Source organism: Martes martes, assembly GCF_963455335.1.
Source record: "Martes martes genome assembly, chromosome: 2".
Classification (NCBI taxonomy): domain Eukaryota; kingdom Metazoa; phylum Chordata; class Mammalia; order Carnivora; family Mustelidae; genus Martes; species Martes martes.
In genome coordinates this window covers 201,013,988-201,037,162 of record NC_137889.1, presented here as the reverse complement: position 1 = coordinate 201,037,162, position 23,175 = coordinate 201,013,988, and the positions used below count along the sequence as shown (strand labels likewise).

General features: G+C 35.1%; 1 protein-coding gene across 3 annotated transcripts in view; it reads left to right on the top strand.

Annotated features, from left to right (window-relative positions):
• Window positions 1-23,175, top strand: part of CNOT6L (CCR4-NOT transcription complex subunit 6 like) — a 111,590-nt gene that overhangs the window by 85,150 nt on the left and 3,265 nt on the right. For all 3 annotated transcript variants that reach the window (XM_080831192.1, XM_080831191.1, XM_080831193.1), the window contains exons 8-11: window positions 1,139-1,293; window positions 11,967-12,118; window positions 16,550-16,777; window positions 18,853-19,055. In XM_080831192.1, coding sequence (XP_080687318.1) covers window positions 1,139-1,293; window positions 11,967-12,118; window positions 16,550-16,777; window positions 18,853-19,055 — 738 coding nt within the window. The remainder of the gene's footprint in view (window positions 1-1,138; window positions 1,294-11,966; window positions 12,119-16,549; window positions 16,778-18,852; window positions 19,056-23,175) is intronic.

Sequence of the window (23,175 nt, the reverse complement as noted above, 5' to 3'; positions counted from 1 at the left end):
CCTGGGAAATAATAAAAATCTTCAAAAATTAAATTTTCTTCTGACATGGAGAACTGACAGAATCGCGGGGGAGAGGGAGGCAAAGTTAGTTGTCTTCTTTTTTATTTAGTATTTGTAGTACTGATGGCCTTACATTCTTCTAAGTATAGTTTGAAGGATAAAAACACAATTGAAAAGGTATTTTTTATTGTAAAGGTAATACCATAGTATAAAATGTTCATCTAGAGAAAATGAATATTTTGAAAAAGTAATGGAGGAAAACCCTAAAACTTCTGAAGTATTTGTTGTATGCTTTTTAAAATTTATTTACAGATCTATTTTCAAAGTAAAGTTGAGATCACACTATTGCATGGAAAGTACATTAAGTGCAATAGTGTGATCTCAACTTTACTTTGAAAATAGATCTGTAAATAAATTTTATTTCCATATTACTAAAATTCTTCCAAGCCGATTCATTATATGAATATATTTATTGATTCAACATTTTCCCTACTGGTGATTGTTTAGGCTATTTATTAGTTTTTACCATTATAAAATCATGTTATGAGCATCATCATACATAAATCATTATCTTAACATTTAATTATTTCATTTGGAAAGATTAAAAACATTTTATGGGTCAAAGAATAAAATAATCTAACTTAAAAATACTGGATTAACAGAGACTGTTGGGTGATTGGTGTTCAGGTACCTTAAATTCTTTAAAGTTGAACTTTTTGTTGATTGATCTTAGACTTCTCTTGGGTATCATTCCTTTCCATTGCAATTGAGAAAGAGAAATAATTTTTAAAATTACCCCTCTAAATTGAACTTACTATTCCTTACTGCTTAATCTATAGTATGTCCAATTTTACCAGTTTTAAGGAATTATTGTATAGTAGAATGAACTCTAAATTGGAACTAAAGAGATATGGGACCAACTAGCTAGTAAGCAAGAGAAAATCATGCAACCGTTCAGGTTCTTTCAGGTTTAAAAGCTGCCATTATCAAATGACTGCTGCTAGTGGTAAGGTAGGATAGATAGTATTTGTTATGTGAATTATTTTAACTTAGTCACAGCTTACTTAAACTGCTAAAAATTATGTCTTAATTAAAGTTCTCCTCTGTCATGTCGATGACAACTTTTCTTTCACCTCAGGAAGTGGAAACAGAGCAATACTTCACTCTCTTTCTGCCAGCATTGAAGGAGCGTGGATATGATGGATTTTTTTCTCCAAAGTCACGTGCCAAAATCATGTCTGAGCAGGAGAGAAAGCATGTGGACGGTTGTGCAATATTCTTCAAAACAGAAAAGTGAGTTAAGAAAACAAAGCATAACAGTGTGTACTTACTTCTTTAACACACAGATTAAAAGTAAGCTAGCTAGAAAGCAAGAGATGTAAAAATTTAAACTGTTGGTAATGTTATATTTCTTAGAATGTATTGGAAATAATGTTTGTTATACTTTATGCTTTATTGCCGAATTACACTAAAATTTTTGAGAGATATATACTTGAATATGTTGTGTTATCATATTTCCAAATATATTTTCATGAAGTAAAATACTAGTTCGGGTGTTTTAAAAAAAAAAAAAGTGTAGTGCTTTTTAGGATTTGGAATGAGTGATCTGAGTTTCTTTCTGTGAGTTTTGTTTTGGTAGTTGGCTTTTTCAGAATCATTAATTTTGTTAACCTTTTTCATCCTTTCAATTAACATTTCATTATTTAATCATTTATTCACTAAGTGTTTGCTGAGCATTTATTTGCTTTGTGACAGGTGCTATGCTAGTCAAAATAGACATAAAGATAGACAAGACATAGTTCCTAATCCCACTCAGAGCTCTGGTCTAGTAGGAAAAGGTAATCACATAAGAAAATAAAAATAAAACAATATATATATGAGATTGCATAGATGAGGGAGGGTGGAAGAGAGACACAGCTTGTGGAGCTGGAGAGTTAAAGAATTGACTGAGACAGGACAGTGGAAAGCAGCCATTATCAAACATAGAGAAAACATGATTTGTGTTTTTTCAGTGCTGTTGATGTATTTGATTAAAGTAAGTGAAAGTTGAGAATGTTATGAATCTGCTCATTGAAATACATAAATGATCTTGTGGAAACCTTTGTTATCTTGTTGCTTTGGGCTTAGGAAACTGCATTTCCTACTTGAGGGTGTAGAGCCACAACACTCTCAGGAATCTGTCTCCTTTGAGTGCTGGCTGAGTAGCTCATTGATAACAGACATATTTAGTTATCATCTTGAGGAAAAGAGAGAAGCCTATTTTTTGCCTCAGAAAGGCTGCCAATTTTATAGTGGAACATACAAAGGACTCTTCAATAGAAGACTGAAATGCATAAAATCTGATAGAGGTGGAATCCCATGGTTAATAATTTGGGTTTGACACTGACAGGGAATCATCTATGTATAGGATAAGCATGTATTATTTTCCAATATTTCCCCCTTTTTAATACCAGTTATAACAAAAGAAATTACATGTTTTTATTGATACAGGCATATTACTAGCATATTATGTTAAGCAAACAAATAAGTGAATTGAAGAGATACTTGGCCTACTTTTTCTCGTTTATTTGTACCTATTTTCCTGTCTTTTCTGTGAATTTTTATTTATTCTGTGAATTTTTAATAGAGATATTGTCATTTTGGCTAATAATTAGTGGATAGGCCTGAAGTATTTGAGGTTAGAATATACTGAATTCTTGTAGTTGGTTGATGATTTTTTTTAATGAATTTCACAATAACAATAGATATTACTTTTATATACTGTTAGGCCTTTTATGGATTCTCTCACTGAATTTTTAAAGCAACCCTCAGAGCTAGGGTTACAGCTGTATTCTCATTTTTATACATGAGGAGACCAATGTACAGAAAGTAGTGTGGCTTCATAGTCAGTCCTTTTAACCATGGTGCTAAACTGAATTTTTAGGTTTCTTATTGAGCTTCCAGTATTACTTGTACTTTTTAAAAGTTTACCTCATTTGGAAAAACTGCTTTGAATTTGATGTTTGTTACCTATACTCATAAGCACATTTCCTTGAAACACCATAATTGGAAAAAGAGTACTGGTAATATTGAGATAAAACATCAGGTTCTTTTTCCATTTGCCACTGTGTCTTCCCAAAGGAAGATAATAGAGTTTTTATCATTCCCATCACAGATTGAGAGGAAAATCTAAAATGCCTTGATAATTTACTAGAGGTAGTTAAGATTTTGAACTAACAGTTTTAACTATTATCTAGGAAACTTTAAACAAAGTATTTGAAAATCGAAGCTTGAATTGCTAAAAATGCTGTGAATTAGTTAAGAGGTGCACACAGGAAATACTTTGGTGCATCATTTGGTTTTCTTTCATATGTCAACTCTTTTTGCCTGATTAGTAACATGGATCCAGTAACAGATGAATACTTTGAGTATAATACCTTATTCTTTTGTGAGCAGTATCACATACTTGTTGATGTTGTATGAGCTAACTGTCCAATGCCAAACTATTTGAAATTTAACACAAAGTATACTACCATGCCTTTATTCTATTCTGTTCTTCAGATTGGAGAGATAATACAGTGCAAAGAAAAGAATTGTGAAGCCAGGTGGTTCTCCTACTTATGTAGCTATATAATCTTGAATGAGTCACTTCCCGTTCTGGGCTTACTTCCTCATTTGTATTTATTTGGGTTACCATCTAAGATAATTTCTTTATGTAGTTAACAAAACTGACAAAGTCAAAAGACAGCTGTAGGAAGAGTACTTCAAGTCTCATTCTCAGTCTCATTCTTCTAAAACCAGAGTATCTCAAAATTCCTACTCTAGATTGATGAGTTTTTCCTGTCATGGAAAACAGTGATACAGAGTAAGTAACCATAAGTAGAAACTATAATAATCACTGTTTTTAGCAAAATACTGTAATAAAAATTTCTTATCCATTGTGATCAAAGAATAGGGAATTAGTAAAGCGTGAGACACAGATGACCAATTTTCAGAGAGCTAGAGTACAGTAAAATAGTCCTTGCATCATATTCATTGTAGTTTAATCTTCAGGGTTTCAGAAGGTACTTCAAGATTTGGCAGGACCTTTTGGTCATCATTACAAACATTTTTTGGGTAGTTAGATGCATGGAGATACCAGAAAATAGAAGTTTCAGTTCATAAAATGCTAGAAGTCAGCTTTTGCTTTGTCCTTTATCTCAGTAGCTATTATTATCTTAAGTGCAAAGTATTTTATAAATTACATTTGTGTTTTGTTGTTGTTGTGTGTGTGTGGAAAGACTTACTATAGATAAGTATTTTAGACTCAGAAATTTAAATTTCTTTTTGCTATATTTTGTCCTATAGACTTAGTGGTTAGCAGAAGTGGGCTTGGATTCAGATGCACAATTTGAAGAAATTGAAAATGGAGAAAAATGGAGATGAAGCAAGACCTAGATACTAGACTTACTTGCTGTTCCTGAAGTTAATAGTTCTGATCTGATCATGCTTTGTTTCACATCAGTGAGAAAGGGAAAGATGAGATAGTGTTAGAACAGGTGACCATTACCCTGTGGAGAGGCAGTGCCTTCCAACGGGACTTAGCCAAAGGCAGAGGCTTTAACCCACTGAGCCACCCAGGCGCCCTCCAACAGGACTTAGAACTAGGTTGTCATGGTGCTCATTCCTTGCTTTGTTGTCTCTGCTTTCTAACCTGCTTCCAGTCTTAGATTAACCAGGTGAGGCCAAGTCTTTGCTTTTCCTTCCTGTTATTAGAGTAATTCTGTACTTGAAAAGAGGGCATCCAGAAATTACGGTATCATTCCAAAATGACCTAATGTGATAATTCCATCTCACTGGTTTCTCAGATACTGATATCCTGTGTCATCGATGGTGGTTGCATTTGGAATTTGTCTGTGTGATTTAAAAAAAAAAAAAAACAACAGATTGTGATTTCTAGTTTCTTTTGTTCACTGTCCCATAAATTTAATCTGGAACATAAAATTACTCTTTTATGCCACAAGGGACACAATATAGATAGTAATAACTTTCACCTAATTTCTTCTGGGGCTAAAATCAAGAACGTAAAAATGGTTTCAGTTGTTCAAAGAGCTGTACAAAGATTGGTAGGATAGTGCATATCTACTTTTCTTCCCAATTCATCCCAGTGTCTAAGCTTACTTTTTTTAGCAAGTTCTTTTCTGGCATTCCCATGATTATCTAAAGGGACCCAAGAACACATTTTATAGTGTCTTACCCTAAATATACAATAAACACTTCTGTTTGGTTTAGGCTTAAGCGTGCTGGAATATGATCCAGAAAGGGTCAGAGTTTGCTTTTGTGTGGTTATACGCATTTCTTGACTATGTACCTTTCAAGTTTGTTTTGGCTTGTACGTGACGTCAGGGAGGGGCGTATTGTTTTGCTCATAGTTGGCGTTCATTGTCCTTTCTCTACCATTGATTTAATCACATCTCAGCCCATACAATTATTTCCGGATCATAAGCTAGTAAGAAATTGGGTTATCTCATTGTTCTGTTTGAAGGCTATTTTGGACATGTTCTTCTTGTATTTGAAACATTCAGCCTAATAATCTGCCTCAAATCATGTAAGAAGGGTGGGGTCTTTGTTTTTTGATTCTAGCAATCTTTACGATATATGATCTCACTATGCCCATTTGACTTTCTATAAAATAAGACTTTCACAAAGGTATAAAGAAGAATTCTTAGACTAAAATAGCATGAGGATTAATGCTTATAGCATCTGTGTACTCGATATGGAATAGAAATAATGAAATGAAATAGAGACAAATCATAAGATTTTACATATTAACCAAGGATTGATAGTTTGGATTAGTGAATGGAAAGTAATTATAAACCAGTATGTTTTATCCAGAACTAACATATAATAGAAGGAATGAGGAAGACATCTCTGTATGTCAAAATGTCACCTGTAGATAAATTTGAGGCAGAAAATGGAAACAGTGGAGTGTGTGTGGTTATGTGTAAGAGGGGAAATTAAGAAATAGTATTGATAAGATAGTATGAGTAGAATATGGATAATTATTTCTTACTGTACTATAAATGTTTTATAAATATAGTATAAAATAAACACAAAAACAAGACAAGGTGTAGGAGACTACAGCTACCTCCCCTAGTGCTGGAAATTTTCTTAAGGCAGAGTAACTGAAAGTTCTTACCCTGCAAGAAGCATATCTTGCTCTTGCTTAATTCTAAGTGTAAAGAAGGAACTTTCTTTGGTTCCTTAGTGCTCAACTGTCTCTTTGATTCTTTAGCTTTTGGTGAGGCGGCACCTGGGTGGCTCATTTGGTTAAGCATCCAGCTCTTGGTTTCAGCTCAGGTCATGATACCAGGGTTGTGAGATGAAGCCTTGTGTCTAGCTCCGCATTCAGCTTGAAGTCTGCTTAGGACACACTCTCCCTCTTCCCGTGTCCTCCTCCCTCTGATGTGTGTGCTCGCGCGCTCTCTCTCTCTCTCTCTAATAAATAAGTAAATATGAAAAAAACAAAAACCAAAAAGCAAACTATTGGTGAAGCTGAAATGATGAAATTCAAGAGTATGACCTCAGGGCCAAGGAAGGGAGTATTAGTTATAAGTATATATTTTGTTTAGGAAACCTTATTTATTTTTCTGAACTTTTTGAGACCACAGATATTAAAAACCTGATACTTCTAGAAGATTGGGAAGTTGTAAAGTCAAAAGTGAGGTGATACAATCATTAATTATACCAATTAGAAAGATTGGTATTTGTGCTTGAGAAGAGGGCACTGTCCCTTCAACTATTGAAGGCATGAGTGGAAGACTTAAGAAACTAAATAATTGTTCAGGATTCATTTTAAATGAAGAAAAGTCAGTAACCAAACATGTATTTTAACAAGAAGTTGACTGAACCTGTGATCTTTGCCAAGAAACTAAGAAAAAGCAGAGGCTTGGTGAAAATGCTAAGAAGGGTATGTTAAATACCATGCACTTAAAGAAAGGGATATACCCATTGTGGATTGTGTAATCACTAATTGAGGATCAAGGTATAGAACAGCTGTACCCCTTCTATTTTGCTTTTATGATCTCTATAGAGAATTGTCTTCAAAGTGGAAAGACTAAGACCAGGTGACGAGGAAATTGGTAAGGCAAGAGAGTCACTAAACTGCCTGAACTAGTTAGGTTTCCAAATCAAGATAATGATATCCCATGGTACTAAAAAATCTTGTGAAAGTATGCCTGCAGAACTGGCATGGGTAATCTGTTGTGAATGTTGCAGTGTAGAAGAAGTTCCTAGGATACTGAAGATGAACAAACACCCTTATTTTTCAAAAAGATAAGGTAATTTGGTGTTCGCTTATGGAAGGGAACAGGGAAGAAATTGGGCAGAGAACAGAGGTGTGTAGCAGGCCTGATAGCCTCAGCTGACCCTACCTGTAGTTTTGGAGCTGGAATGGCCTGTCAGAGTTAACCCAGGAGGGACCAAAATCCCTAAACTTTTATGTTTTGCTTTTGATCTATAAATCGGTGTACATCACTCCTAGAAGTACTTGACCTTGGGTGATGTAGCTCTCTGAAGCTAGAGCAATTCCTGAAAGATTGATGAGGAATCTGGACAGTGTGTTTCCATATTCACCCCTTTGCAGAGTTTTTGCAGATTTTAGGACTAATATGTATCAAGTACCTATCACAAGTCTGGATACAAAGTAGATCCTCAGTAATGGGCAGCATGTATTATTATTATTATTTTTTAAGATTTTATTTATTTATTTGACACACAGAGATCACAAGTGGGCAGAGAGGCAGGCAGAGAGAAGAGGAAGCAGGCTCCCCGCCGAACAGAGAGCCCGATGTGGGGCTTGATCCCAGGACCCTGGGATCATGACCCGAGCTGAAGGCAGAGGCTTTAACCCACTGAGCCACCCAGGTGCCCCGCATGTATTATTTTTATTATTGGTTCTGTCCTATTGAGAATTTTGATTTTTTCAGAGAAGACCAATATGTATACATAACATTTATGAAAACCAAAAATGGCAGGGATATTTAATCTTCTGGGGAAAAAAGAATGAAATTTCAAAGTGTCCTTAATCAGTAATTTCTCTGACATCAGCAGTAGCAACTTTTTTTTAGATAGGTCTCCTGAGTCAAGGGAAACAAAAACAAAAATAAACTTTTAGGACTATATCAAAGTAAAATTTTTTGCACAGCTAAGGAAATAATTAACAGAACTAAAAGGCAAACTACAGAATGAGGAGAAGTATTTGCAAATGACATATCAAATAAAGGGTTAGTATCCAAATATATAAAGAACTTACACAACTCCACACCTAAAAACCAAATAATCCAATTAAAAGATGGGTAGGAGACATGAACAGATATTTCTCAAAGAAGACATACAGATGGCCAATAGGCTTATGAAGAGATACTCATCGTCACTTATCAGGGAAATACAAGTTAAAACTACAATGAGATATCACCTCACACCTGTCAGAATGGCTAAAATCAACAACATAAAGAAGATATGGTCCATATATACTATGGAGTATTATGCCTCCATCAGAAAGGATGAATACCCAACTTTTGTATCAACATGGATGGGACTGGAAGAGATTATGTTGAGTGAAATAAGTCAAGCAGAGAGAGTCAATTATCATACGGTTTCACTTACTTGTGGAGCATAAGAAATGACATGGAAGACATTGGGAGATGGAAAGGAAAAGTAGGTTGGGGGAAATCAGAGGGGGAGACAAACCATGAGAGACAGTGGACTCTGAGAAACAAACTGAGGGTTTTGGGGGGTTGGGGGGGATGGGTGAGCCTGGTGGTGGGTATTATGGAGGGCGTGTATGGCATGGAGCACTGGGTGTGGTTCTAAGCATTGAATTCTGGAACACTGAAAAAAAAAATGAAAAAATATAATAGCTCAAATCAAGAAGTAATTTAAATGTCTACCACAGAATGTTAAATTATGGTGAATCTGTATTGTGGACTATAATACAATCATAAATATTAAATTTAAATAATATTTAATTTTATAAGTCCTTATCCCTGATAGAGTATTAATAAACCAAAATATAAAATTATGGAGTATTATAATTGTATAAAAATATTTGTATGCAAATGCATGGGGAAAAGTCAGTGGGAAATATATTGACTTAGTGGGGATATTTGGTTGCAAGTAACTTTAAATTTTCTTTATATTTTTCCTTGTTCCCAAGTCTGTATAATACGTTTATTGTACGGTCATTTTTTTCCACTTATTGTTTTTAAGCATCTATGGAATGCAGGACTGGTTTAAGAATGAAAAAGTCCAGGAAATTTTAGTTGTATCTTGGTTCTTCTTTGGGTTATAATTAATATTTCCCCAAGTGCAATTTCAGTCTTTATTAAGAGAAATACAGTTTAAAATGAAGAAGACACTAGTTCATTTATGCCTAATTCTAGGTACTGTACCTTGGGTTAACTTGAGTTGTTCAAATGAACATATATGTCCTATAGCATATAAAGAATTGGCGATTTTTTAGGAAAGGTGTAGTGGAGTGATATTTAAAGTAGTGTAAAGTTATACTAGTTTTTATTCTGTATTCTTTTAAAGAAAATGTCTTGATCTAGGTTCAGTGGAAGAAAGATACAGGGAAACAATTTTTAGTTAAGACATTTCTAATTATTAGATGCCCCCTTCCCTCACAATGGCCTGACTTTGGTAGAAGTAAAATATTCCAATACTAAAAACATTCCCATTAAGCAGGATTTTTACACTTTCCTACAAGGTTCCTGTAAATAAGCCTTAAGAGTTCTGTAAATATTTAGAATATATTTCAAAAACTAAATACAACTAATTAAACTGTAATTTTAAAATAATGTATTCACTCAAATGTTTCAAATACCAAATTTTAACACTTGGAAATTAATAACATGTTTCAAAGGTGCTGCCTAGTTGACTTGTTTTTGTGCAGACTTCTGAATCAAGTTTGTTCCTGCTTGCTTAGGTTTTCTGAGTTCAAGGTCAGTCAGTTATTTACTGATAATATCTGTGTGTCTCTGTGAATCAGGATTTTTTTTAAAGATTTTTTTATTTATTTGGCAGAGGGAGACACAGAGAGAGGGGGAACAGAAGCAGGGGGAGTGGGAGAGGGAGAAGCAGGCTTCCTGTGGAGCAGGGAGCTCGATGTGGGGCTCCATCCCAGGACCCTGGGATCATGACCTGAGCCCTACGGCAGACACTTAACAACTGAGCCACCCAGGTGCCCATCTGTGAATCAGGGGTTTTGTTAATACTCTATAACTAAAACAAAAATACAGAAATAAACTGGATACAGAGGTGGATATAAGATTATAATCATCAGTACCCTCTGATTTAATATTTTTATATTCATCAAAACAGATTCATTGTTTTCAGTGACTGATTTATTCAAACAATACTATTTTAATTTGTTTTATGTATGGGAATTTTACCAGAAACTATTTGAAAAAGATGTCTATTGCCTAGATGTTTGGAAAAGTCTGATATGGAGAATGGGCATATCTACCTGTAGAACGTATTTTGAATCTTCCTTCTTCTCTCTTTCTCTTGCCTTAGTCCAAGCCACCGTCATTTGTCATTTATACAACCTCAGAAACTTTGTTTGGTCTCACAGTTCCCACTTCAGCTCCTGTAATCATTCTCCACAAAGCAGCTGGAGTGATCTTAAAATTTAACGTAATATCATGTCCTTGCTTAGAATCTTCCATTGTTGCCTTTCGTCTCTAACGTAATTTTATACCCTTCCATTCTTTTCCATCCCACAAATGTGCAAAGGTCTTTGCTGCCCGAGGATCTTTGCTTCTTCCTTAACCTGGAGTGCTCTTAATTCCATTCTTCACCTCGGTAACTCCTCATCCTTCATGTTTCAGTTTAAATGTCACCTCGTTAAAGTAGAGGTGAAAACTGTGCTCCTTTTTATCACTCTGGGTTGGAAATAAGCATTTGACCTGACTTTTTATTCTTCTCTGCATGAGAATTGGGGCAGGGAGAGGAGTACGATTTCATCTAGCACAGTGGCCTGCAGCATAGTAAGATTTTAGTTTATAAAGACATGAGTGCGTGCTTCTGTTTCAAAGCTGGGGGGAGGATGAGATGGAGACCTGTTAAAAGAATAAAGGTGTCTTCTCTCCACATACTATTTAGTGAAAAGTAGTATGTTTAGTTAGTTTTGGCCATTTATAAATATTTTACAGATCTGATAAAACTAGGCTGAAAGAGTTGTTAAATGGCTTGACCCAAAGCAGTATGACTTTTTCATATGTATGTCATCAGTATGACTGTGTCAGTACTACACTCAATTCTGTTAAGTCCTATAAATCTACGATTATTAATTTGGAAGTAAAGAAAGAACATACTATCCATGCAGAAACTGTAGTCACATGGGGAGCCATTTTTCACCTTATAGAAGCTGTTCTCCTGAAGCCTTACATACATGTAATGCCAGCTTTTTAGTAAAGGCCAGGTAGAAAAATTGCCTTCTTAGTTGAGATAAGGGTGTGACAAATCTCGTGATGGGGTAAGAATAAAACTGCAAACAGGGTAGGTAGATTTTACTCTGTTCTTTGTCATTAATCTGCTAACTGAGTTAAGGTTGTGTTCACCTTTAAATACCAGAAAGTTCTAACAGCAATTTAAAGAAATGGAAGAAGGGCACTTTTTTCACACAAGTCCAGATATGGTAGTCCGGAACTGCTTCATCTGCTTCCCAGTCCATAATGGGTTGGCTTTTGCCCTCCTGCTGCTTACCACAGGGATAAAGCCATAAAAGGACATATGCCTTTGCTAGATGGCACTTCTAAGAAAGTTTTTAATCACACGTCTTACATCTCACTGGCAGAAATTCATCGCATGTCCCCTTGCAGATGGAAAATGACTAGGGAGACAGTGAACAGTGTGTGTATCTTGTGCTCCCTCATCTAATGTATTTTAGCACGATAGTCCAAGTACCTAATACCTAATACTAATTAATGCATTGTGCCTTTTAGATTTACCTTGGTGCAAAAGCATACAGTGGAATTTAACCAGGTGGCAATGGCTAATTCAGATGGATCCGAAGCTATGCTGAACAGAGTGATGACAAAAGATAATATTGGTGTCGCTGTGGTATTAGAGGTCCACAAAGAACTATTTGGAACAGGTGAGTACCATTTAAAATATTCTTACTAAAAATAACCACCATCTCGTGCTTTCCATTTCAGACAAGTGCGTAGACTCTGCCTTATTTGTTGCACAGTGATTTTTTTGTCTTTGAGGAAAGTTAGGGGAGATGGGCTGGAAAATAACACTAATTATGTAAACCATCACATATATATCTAGGGATATTACTTACCAGATAATCTGTAAAAAGGAAAGTCTTTAATATGCCATTATTTCCAAAAGGTTATTTGAAGTAGGAAATGCTGAATTTGGAAATTATGATGAGTTGGTTCTCTTTTTAGCCATATTTTTAGCTTCTTGAGTGTGAAATCTTTTGTCTTTAAGGTTAAGTACTTGGCAAGTTTTCTCTAATTTCTTTGTTATATCTCAGTCATTGTCAGAGTAAGAGCGGGATCTTTTATCTACCTGGTACTTAGCTTTTGCATTTTAGATTATTTATAGCTTCTCTCAAAGTCAGAAACTCATTATGTACTTTGCATATCGAGACCTTTTTTTCCCCTTTATCCTGCCTGCCTTTGCACATTTCATTGTTTACTTAATTAGTATATTTTAGGCAAGAGCAAGGAGAAGATGTTAAGACCACATTAGGGCTTTATTTTTAAACTTTTTTTCTGTTCTTACTGTAGAAGAAAAGATGTTTGCCTTGAGTATTGATTTGAATTATTCAGACCATGCCTATCTGTCAAACCTCCCTTTTCTCTTTGTTATTTTATCCATCATCAGATAATCTTTGATAAGATATTTTAAATTTTTCTTCTTTTTTGGTCTTTCCATTTTTACCTACTTGTATGTCCTTTCCAGTCTTACTCTTTTCAAAAGTTAGTTACCTCTTTTTTTGGTAACTTCAATTTATGAAAATTGAATTTCTTTCAGAGTTTTATTCTCCTTTTAGTATTCAGAAAAGTAATTAGAAATTATACAGCAGATACTTTCACATTTTGAAATACGGCTCTTATTCCTACAAGAGGAATTTAATATAGAAGGTGCTGATGGCTCCGTTGTTTTTAATAGTTCTTAATATTTAATATAGTGAACATTTAATGTACAGCCAGAAGTGACACTACAGAATTTCTAGGAAAAGAGTGGAGCATAGAGAATTTTGGCTATAAGATTTTATCTTGTCAAATTGCTTTAAAAATGACTTTCTACATTTGTAAGTCATATGTCCAATAAGGGGTTAATATCCAAAATATGTAAATAACTCATAAAGCTCAATAGCAAGAAAAATTAACAACCAGATTAAAATATGGGCAGAGTGTCTGAATAGATATTTTTCTAGGGAAGACAGAGATGACCAACAGGCACATGAAAAGATGCTCAGCATCACTAATCATTAGGGAAATGGAAATCAGAACCACAGTGAGTTATCACCTCATACCTGTTAATATGGCTATTATCAAAAGGACAAGAAATAACAAGTCTTGGTGAGGCTGTGGAGAAAAGAGAACTCTTGCACATTGTTGGTGGGAATACAAACTGGTGCAACCACTGTGAAAACAGTGTGGTGGTTCCACAAAAAATTAAAAATGAAAATACTAACTCGAAAAGAGATATACACCCCCATGTTATTGCGTCATTATTTACAATAGCCATGGCATGAAAGCAGCCTATGTGTCCCATCAACAGATGAATGGATAAAGAAATGTTGTATATATACACAAGGAATACTGTTCAGCTATTAAAAAAAAAGTCTGCCATTTGCAGTGATGTGGATGGATCTTGAGGGAGTTACGCTAGATGAAATAAATCAAAGAAAGCGAAATATTGTATATCCTCACTTATATCTGGAATCTAAAAAACAAAACAAATGAACCAGGACAGCAAAACCAGACTAACAGATACAGAGAATATAGAGTGGTGGTGGCCAGAGGGGAGAGGGATTAGGGAATGGGGAGAAAGAGTGAAGGGGATGAAGAGGTACAAACTTCCACTTATAAATAAGTCATGGGGATATAACGTATGGCCTGAGGGCAGTGCGCTTGAAAGTTATGAGAAAGTAAATCCCGGGGCACCTGGGTGGCTCAATGGGTTAAAGCCTCTGCCTTCAGCTCAGGTCGTGATCCCGGGGTCCTGAGATCGAGCCCTGCATCGGGCTCTCTGCTCAGCAGGGAGCCTGCTTCCTCCTCTCTGCCTGTCTCTCTGCCTGCTTGTGATCTCTGTCAAATAAATAAATGAAATCTTTAAAAAAAAAAAAAAAGTAAATCCCAAGAGTTAACTTTATATGGTGACAGATGGTAACTCATTTTGCAATGTATGTAAATATTGAATCATTATGTTGTACATCTGAAAGCAATGTAATGTCAATTATACCTCAGTAGAATTTTTTTTAAATGTCTACTTCTGTCACATGTAGCAGACACTTCAGTTACTTGTTTATACTCAACATTGAAGATAATTATATCTTCGTAAGGTGAAAGGAAACTTAATTTTATCAAAACAGTAGACTTAAAAATTAGGTCTTTTTCTGCAGAGTTTTATATTTTCAATAGAAAAATTTAGGAGACATTTCTACAGATTTTTTTTTGTAGTTTTTAGATTTTATTTAAATTCCAGTTAGTTAAAATACAGTGTAATATTAGTTTCAGGTATAGAGTTTAATGATTCATCACGTACTTACAACACCTAGTGTTCATCACAAGTGCCCTCCTTAATCCCCATCACCCATTTAGCCCATCCCCTTCACCTCCCTCCCACCCTGCAACCTCAGTGTGTTCTCTATAGTTCAGAATCTGTTTTCTGGTTTGCCTCTCTTTTTCCCCCATGTTCATTATCTTTTTTTTCCCTTAAAGTCCACATATGAATGAAATCATACAGTATTTGTGTTTCTCTGACTTAGTTCATGTAGCAGTATACTCTCCAATTCCACATCATTGCAAATGGCAAGATTTCATTCTTTCTGATGGCTGAGTAATATTCCTCTGTGTGTGTGTGTGTGTGTGTGTGTGTGTGTGTGTGTATACACACACCACATCTTTATCCATTCATCAATAGGTGGACATTTGGGCTTTCCCCATAATTTGGCTATTGTAGATAATGCTGCTATACATTGGGGTGCACGAATCCCTTAGAAGCGCTACTTTTGAATCCTTTGGCTGAATACCTTATAGCACAATTGCTGGATCATAGTGTAGTTCTATAGAAATTTTAATAGAAAATGAATTGTGCATGTTTACTAATACTGCAATAGTGCAAAAGTATATAAAATAAAAAGTAAGTTCCTTATTCATACTCTCTAGGAGTAGCTCTTGCTAATTTCTTACTTTCATTTCTTATTAGTAATTTCATTACTAACAGAGACTGTGTGTATATGTATGTATGTATAGTTTAAATGGCCTCATACCATGCACATTGAACTTTGTGTTTTCAGTATTTTATGGATGTCTTTTCTTTGTACCTGTTAACCAAGTTTAATTTTCATAATTTTTAACATATTGTCTACTTTGTTTCCCATTTTGACAGTTAATACTCTGTTAATACTTATTTTGACAAAATTTATAAAGCAATTTTAGGGAGAAGAAAGAACCTTTTTTAGTTGAATAGCTCACTTTCCAGATGAACCTAAGTACCAAAAAAGTTAAGCATCCCAACACCAAAATAAACAGTAAAAAAGCCAGGTCCAAAAACTGCGTGTCCAGATTTCTGAGAGCACACTATTCCTGTGTCTCCTTTGTAAAATTACTCTCTTTGGGTGTTTAGTATGAACTTGTTTTGGTAGGAAACTTTCTTACTTACTTAATTTGTATAAGTTAATCTAGTGTTATTACCTTTTATTGATCCATCACTGATGTGCTCAGGAAATGCAAGGTGAGTGAGTACTGGGCAGTGGGAAGAATTTAAATTAAGGTTTAGGTCATTCAAATAACTGAAAACCTGCCTTACTAAGTAATTGTGATCTTTAAATGACAGAGATATTTAAAGTGCTTGTTTACACCAAGAACTCAGCAAATCAAGGAACTATAATCAAATGTTGATTGTATCATGATATAATTCTTGGGCATATAGAGCAGAAGTTGGCAAACTTTTTCTGTAAAGGGCCAGAAAGTTAACATTTTAGTCTCTGTGGGCCACATACAGTCTCTTTCACAGTCTTTCGAAGATATTTTTGTAGACTTCTTTGAAAATGTAAAACCAGGGTTAGCTCATACAGGCTGTACAGAAACAGATGGTGGGCCAGATTTAGCCTGTGGCTGCGGTTTGTCTACCCTGATCTACAGGAGTAATTCCCATGTTGGGATTACCAGAATCTTAGCATTTTAGCTTCTCAGAACTACATTATGAGATAAAATGGAAGATACAAATTAATGGAAAAAAAATAAGGGGCTATGGGTTTTTGGGAGAAAACCTTAAGATAATGGCTTTTTTGATACATAAAGCATAATCTTACCCTCTTTTTTCAAATGTTTAAATTTAGGTATGAAGCCTATTCATGCTGCAGACAAACAGCTGCTTATAGTGGCAAATGCCCACATGCATTGGGACCCAGAGTATTCTGATGTGAAACTCATCCAGACCATGATGTTTGTCTCAGAGGTTAAAAACATTCTGGAGAAAGCCTCTAGTAGGCCTGGCAGCCCAACCGCAGATCCTAATTCCATCCCGCTGGTGCTATGTGCAGATCTTAACTCATTGCCAGATTCAGGTATTTATAACATCATTTCCTCATTCCTTTCAGTTTTGCTTTAACTGCTAGTTGAAGGGCTAGCTAGCTCCCAACTTTTGAGTGAATTTCTCTGCCAGATTAAGGGAGTGTATTAGTACGCATCCAGGGATGATAGGACCTGGGGTAATTGAGAGTTTAATATAGAAGCTATTAACACAAATGTGTACGGGGTTAAGGTACACAAAATAAGGGGTGGTGCAGTCCTCTGCTACTAAGGGAATTTTAGGGACCTTTACCACATCTACACCTAAAGGTTTAGAAAATGGTAGGAACTTTTATCAGAACTTGGAAAAAGTAGTTATAAGAAGAGGTTTATGTAGTAGGAGTGAAGGCAAAGCCATCAGTAAAATGGGAGTCTCACTCTGCTCTCCTGCCAGTCTGCCCATGACCAAATCCAACCAGCAGGTAGAGTGGGAGGAGGGGTTGCAATTGATTACATCAGCCTCCTGAGGCGCGCAGTGCAGTGGAGAAGAGGCAGCCAGGAAATATTCAGCACGGGTAATTGAATAGGGTTACAACTTTTCAGTGAATTCATTAAGATAAATTACTAATATTTGGTGCAAAAGACTGATCCATATTCTCCTTGGATTTGACATTACTTCTAGAGCTCCACTAAACTACTTTATGTCCTAACTTACATTATTTTAGATCTCTGGAAAAATTAATTTCTGCATTTTAGATATTAAAGTTCAATGTAAAACATTTAAGTATTACTGTTTTGTTATTACTAAATTTTTTATATTTTTAATAAGCTATTTTAAATTGTTTACTCTCTTAACAGTAAATGTGACATAACGTAAATACTTGCAATTGGAAACTCATAAGTCACAAATCTAGAAAATATCTTTACTTTTTCTCCTTAATAAATAAATGTTGGAATCATCCTTTTATGAATACTTGTCTTCAGCACCTAACCCAGTTGGCATCTTAACCATGTCTTCCTTTCTTAGTCCTTCTTTTGAATTGAATGCTCTCAAGTACAAATCTCTCCCGCTTCATTTGCTTTCTTTAAGCCAGTGAGCTGTGTCATTTCACAGCACAGCATGGTGAGCTGATCCTGGAGCCAGACCGTCAGGGTTGGGACCTGGTTCTACCACTTAACAAGTGCAGTCTCTGAGTTCCTCGTTTTTAAATAAGGGGACAATAATTTCATCCATCACATAAAGTTGTTTGTGAGGTTTAAGTGCATAAAGCACTTGGAACAGTGCCTAACATGTAGTAAGTGCTAGATCAGTGATAGTTGCTTTTCACATATTCACAGTACTGGTACTGTGCTCATCACTTAACTCATGATACGTTGCTGTCATTCCTGATCACAGACAGGAAGAGATGGCTGACAGTGTTCACTAATCATCATCAAAAGGGTTCTGATAAATTTCTCATATTTGCTTGTTAAATGGAAGCAATGTATTTTTCGAATGCTTCTACTCTTTTTAGCTCTTTATACATATCTAATATTTTTGACCAAGTAGCATATAATGTCCCTTATAGTATGAGACTGAAAGAGCCTCACTATAGTTCAAAATAAAGAATATTTTTTTACCTAACCTAGACATAAAAGTGTTGAAGATCCAAAATCTATTTTTGTTGTAAATGACTTTTTATTATGTATGCTGTATTTTACATATTCCCAAAGTTGTTAATTGACTGAATAGAATAGTGAAATACTAACAAGATATAGTGGTTTAGGATAATATTCTAAAAGCCTTCAGGGTTAAGACCTTCTTGGTGAATGCCACTTTGGGCTCAGGGAATCATCTTTAGCTTGAAGAACCATTAAGAAACCTGAAGATATTTCTGGATGATCCTGATACTTTGTTCTGAAATAGGGAAATACTCTTCAGTCTGATTTAATCATATGAAATTGTTAGTGTTTGATTTTTTTTTTTCCTTTTAGCAGTGACAACCACAAAAAGGCAATTGCATATGGCTCAACCTAATTAAATCATTCCGAACCTGGTATATCCACCTGACAACAAAATTTTGGTCATAAGGTCCTATAGAAGGTCTAAAATGCTAAATGGTAGTATTCCTTCCTTCCTTTACTCTGCTAGGTGTCGTGGAATATTTGAGCAATGGAGGAGTAGCTGACAACCATAAAGACTTCAAGGAGCTAAGGTACAATGAGTGTCTTATGAACTTCAGCTGCAACGGCAAGAATGGAAGCTCAGAAGGGAGAATCACACATGGCTTCCAACTGAAGAGCGCCTATGAAAATAACTTGATGCCTTACACCAATTACACCTTTGATTTCAAAGTGAGTGACCGCCTCTGGGCTGATACAGAAATTATTTCAAATACAAACATAGGACAAGAAAGATAAACATTATTTATAATGCTTGTATAATCTTCGGGAATTTTTAGATTCTCAAAATGTCTTGACTAAGTATGCTTCTAACTGTCAGGAGATTTGTTAGCTTTGTTTTCTGTTATTACTGATTTGAGAACCTTTTTAAACCTTCATATTTTCACATTTGAAGTAATACTGATAAATAACAAAAACTTCCAAAATGCTTAGTTCAGAACACTTTATATTTATTAATATAGTTAACCTTCACTTGCCCATACCATCCCTAACTTTTAGTAAGGATCTAAATAATAAGCAGCCTGATATGGGTATATGGGTAATTTGACCTTGAATGAATTTACATAGTATTCTATCAAAATTTTCTTTGTACTTTCCATTGATGTCTTATTTATCTTTAAATTTTCTAAGTTTCTTTGGGAGATGGGGTTAGAGGTAATTGTACTTAGGGTCTATTTTATATATATATGTCCACGTAGTCAAATTAATATATTCCCAGGCAGTGGAACACTCCAGCTTAATGAAAGAAAAAGAAAGATATTTTTTCAAAATAAAAAAATTTAGAGGACCCATTGTTCAAGACAAATTGTTCTTTAGAAAGATTGATTGTAGTGGTTTTCTGTAGGTAAGATTACTTTCCCTTTGCCAATTATCTGATCAGTCTTTCTGACTATGTGTAACTCCTCCATTGTACCTCTGTTTGACTTTCTGGCACTTCAGGCATCTATACTAAACTCTTACACTATCTTGAAAAAATGCAGATGTTAGAAAGTGGTTTCATGTAAGAATCCTAGAGGGAATATAATAAAAATACCAAAGGAAATTTTCGAAATGGCCTTTCACATTTCCAATAACCATTTTATATTTTTGGTGCTTAGCCTCTTTTTAAGGAACAAATAGGAAGAAGGGAAATCTGTGTGATGTTATTAGTTGACTTTTGTGATCATGAGGTGGAGGAAAAAATTGTGTAGAGTAAATTGAATCTAATTTTAGTATTTTTGCTGTTAGAGTAGTTAGTACTATGCCCAGTGATAGTTCATTTTATTCAGATCACTCATATGCAGTCATGTGCTGGTAGACATTAGTTAACCAGCTTTCTGAGAAAAAGAAACACTAACTCGAGGTGCTTGCTGATTTCTGTGGCGTAAGTATTCCCATTCTGGTAGATTTCAAGCTCCAACATAATACCATTGAATTCAGAGTGGGGATGAGGCACTAAGAAAGCAGGTACTATCTGACTGTAGCACACCCCTGCTCTTGTGCAACCTTAAAGGAAAACCTCTAGACTTCATGGCGCACAGTTTACCATAGGTTAATTCCTATCCTTGTGACTATAGTGATACGTAATACATCTCTGCCAGCACAACCCAGAAAATCTGAATTAAAGTTCCCCAAAGTAAATGTTTAATAATTTTGCAGCTCTTATTGCTGTTTTAGTATGCGTGTAGTTAAAAAGACCAAATCATTTCTATCACATCTAGGCTTTGATAAATGTTATTTTTCCTTGTCCATCAATGGAAATTAGAGAAACAAAATTTGGGATATTAATCTGAGCCATCTTTCTTAACCATCCGAATTGTTTTAAAATCCTTTGTTGATATTTCTTCAAAAGATTTTACATGTGTTAATAATTGAGTCAAAAATCTTATTGAACCATTTTCATTGTCCAAGGAAGTACAGGTAAAGAACCAAAAGTGCATGACTCAGAGAGTGTTTGATGTTTGAGTATGTAGGATAGGATGAAACAGAAGGATAGAGTTGTAAATCCATGAGAGACAGGTGTACATGGGAAGATAAATATACTGGCTGACTTGATAGATTGATGGGTGGGATGGGAGGTGGGTGGGGTTGGAAAGATAGGATGACCAGAGAAAAAACTGGGCATACCTAACAACAGAGAATGAAGCTTTTAGTCCAAATAACAGTGAGTGTTTCAATTTTATGTAAAGGGTTTTATGCCATCCTATTATTAAAGTCAATCAGTAAAAAAAGGTAATATAAAATATATAATATTATATATTATATAGGTAATATAAAATATAAAAGGATCATGTCATTAGCATTACATACGGATCTAAGTACAATATTCTGCCATTGGATCAGTAGAGTGTTGTTAAATTTTACTCATTTGGCTTAGCATTTGTTTCCTTTCTTGGTCCTTGAATAATTTAGAAATGTAGAAAAGTGATGTTTAGAAGTCAGATTCCTTTAATCTAGAACTAATTGGGAAGATACCAAAGGGTGGGTAAACAGTTAGGAGAATTACTTGTAGACCGGGTGTCCTCATAATAGCTTACAGAATATGGGCCATAGACTGTGTGGCTTGTAAATAACAGAAATTCATTGCTCATGGTTCTATAGGCTGGAAGTATAAGATCAGGGTACCAGCATGGTTGGGTTTGGATGAGGGCCCTCTTCGGGTTGCAGACTGCTGTTTTCCTGTATCCTCAAGTGGCAGAGAGTCTAAGAGAGCTCTCTGGGGCCTCTTTGTAAAGCACTAATTCCATTCATGAGAACACTACCTTGATGACCTAATTAACTCCCTGAAGCCCCACCTCCATCATATTAGGAATTAGGATTTCAGCATGTGAATTTTAGGGGGACAGAAACCTTTAGACCATAACGCCAGATACACTGAATTAACAACTTAATTCAGACTTTTCGCTGCTGCTGTTCTCTATCCCACCAATCTAAGGGTGTGCCTGAGCCAGTTAATGCAAATAGTAAACTTTCTTTGTTTTGTCAAGTAGTAAATCTTTCTCTATTACATTATGAAATTTATAGTATATAATTTTCTAACATTCTTTTTATAAGACAAACTTAGCATAATGCTAGCTCATAAATGATTTTCATTATTTTTACCTTTTTTCAAATATGTTTCTATAGACTTATTACAGTCTTTCCTAATATAAAGATTATTTTCCTTACATTATAGCCTTTTAAAAAGTTTGAATCAGAAAAAGGTTAGGAATCATTAGTCTAATAACCTACTTTTTGGATATGGCAGTATATAAATGTAAATACGTATGTACAGATATTTGGATGAGTTTGCAGATATGTCCTTGCTAAGGGTTCTGATAAGAAATTTTACTCTAGATGTTTCACACTGAGAAAATAGTTATAAGTGATGCCTCCAATTAAATATGTCTTACTTTCTAGAATGTTTAACATCTTCTTGAGGCCTGTGTTTGCAAAGGATTCTGTCTAGCAGTTGATCTGCATAATGGCACTCTAATAAAGTCATTAGGTTTATCCAACCTCAGTAACAGAGTATTTCAGTTGTGTTTCTTTTACTTTATAGTTGAAGCAAAGGAGGGCTCTCATAAAGGCAAATAAATCCACCCTGACCTTTGTGAACCCTTTTCCTAAACTGTCACTGTAAAACTGGGCATGAGCCAAAATGAAAGGGTAATACCTTGTACAAATATCATTTCTTAACTATTTGAACTTGGAGTATTAATGGCAGAAAGTCCTTTTCTTGGATTCAAGTAGGTACCTTAATTTGTGGCAAGGTTATGGTTTCTAAATGTCGAATGAGGCCTTCTTCCTTAAAAGAACAATGTCGTTATTTTGGTCTTAGTCATGTCAGAACCAACAAACTGAAGTAATTATTTCCAAATTTTGATAATACAAGTTTTTTTCATTAAATTTTTTTCTTTTTTTTTTTAAGTGGCCCATTTCATTGTGATAACATTTAAAATACTACTGGAACTCATTATGTGTAGCATTTCTAAATAGATACTTACATATCTGGAAATATTTCTCCACACTTGGGCTCAGGCTCTCTTGATATGGCTAGGAAGAAATTTGACTATAATCCCTCGTTCCCTTTTTAGGTAGGCTCCATGCCCAGTGTGGAACATAGTGCAGGGCTTGAACTCATGACCCTGATATCAAGACCCTGAGATTAAGACCTGAGCTGAAATCAAGAGTTGGGGGTGTGTGTGTGTGTGTGTGTGTGTATACACCCAACTCTTGATTTTGTGTATACACACACACACACACACACACACACACACATCCCTGCTGAAATTTTTTTGGTAAAGAATCCAGAATTTGTGAAAATGAGAAC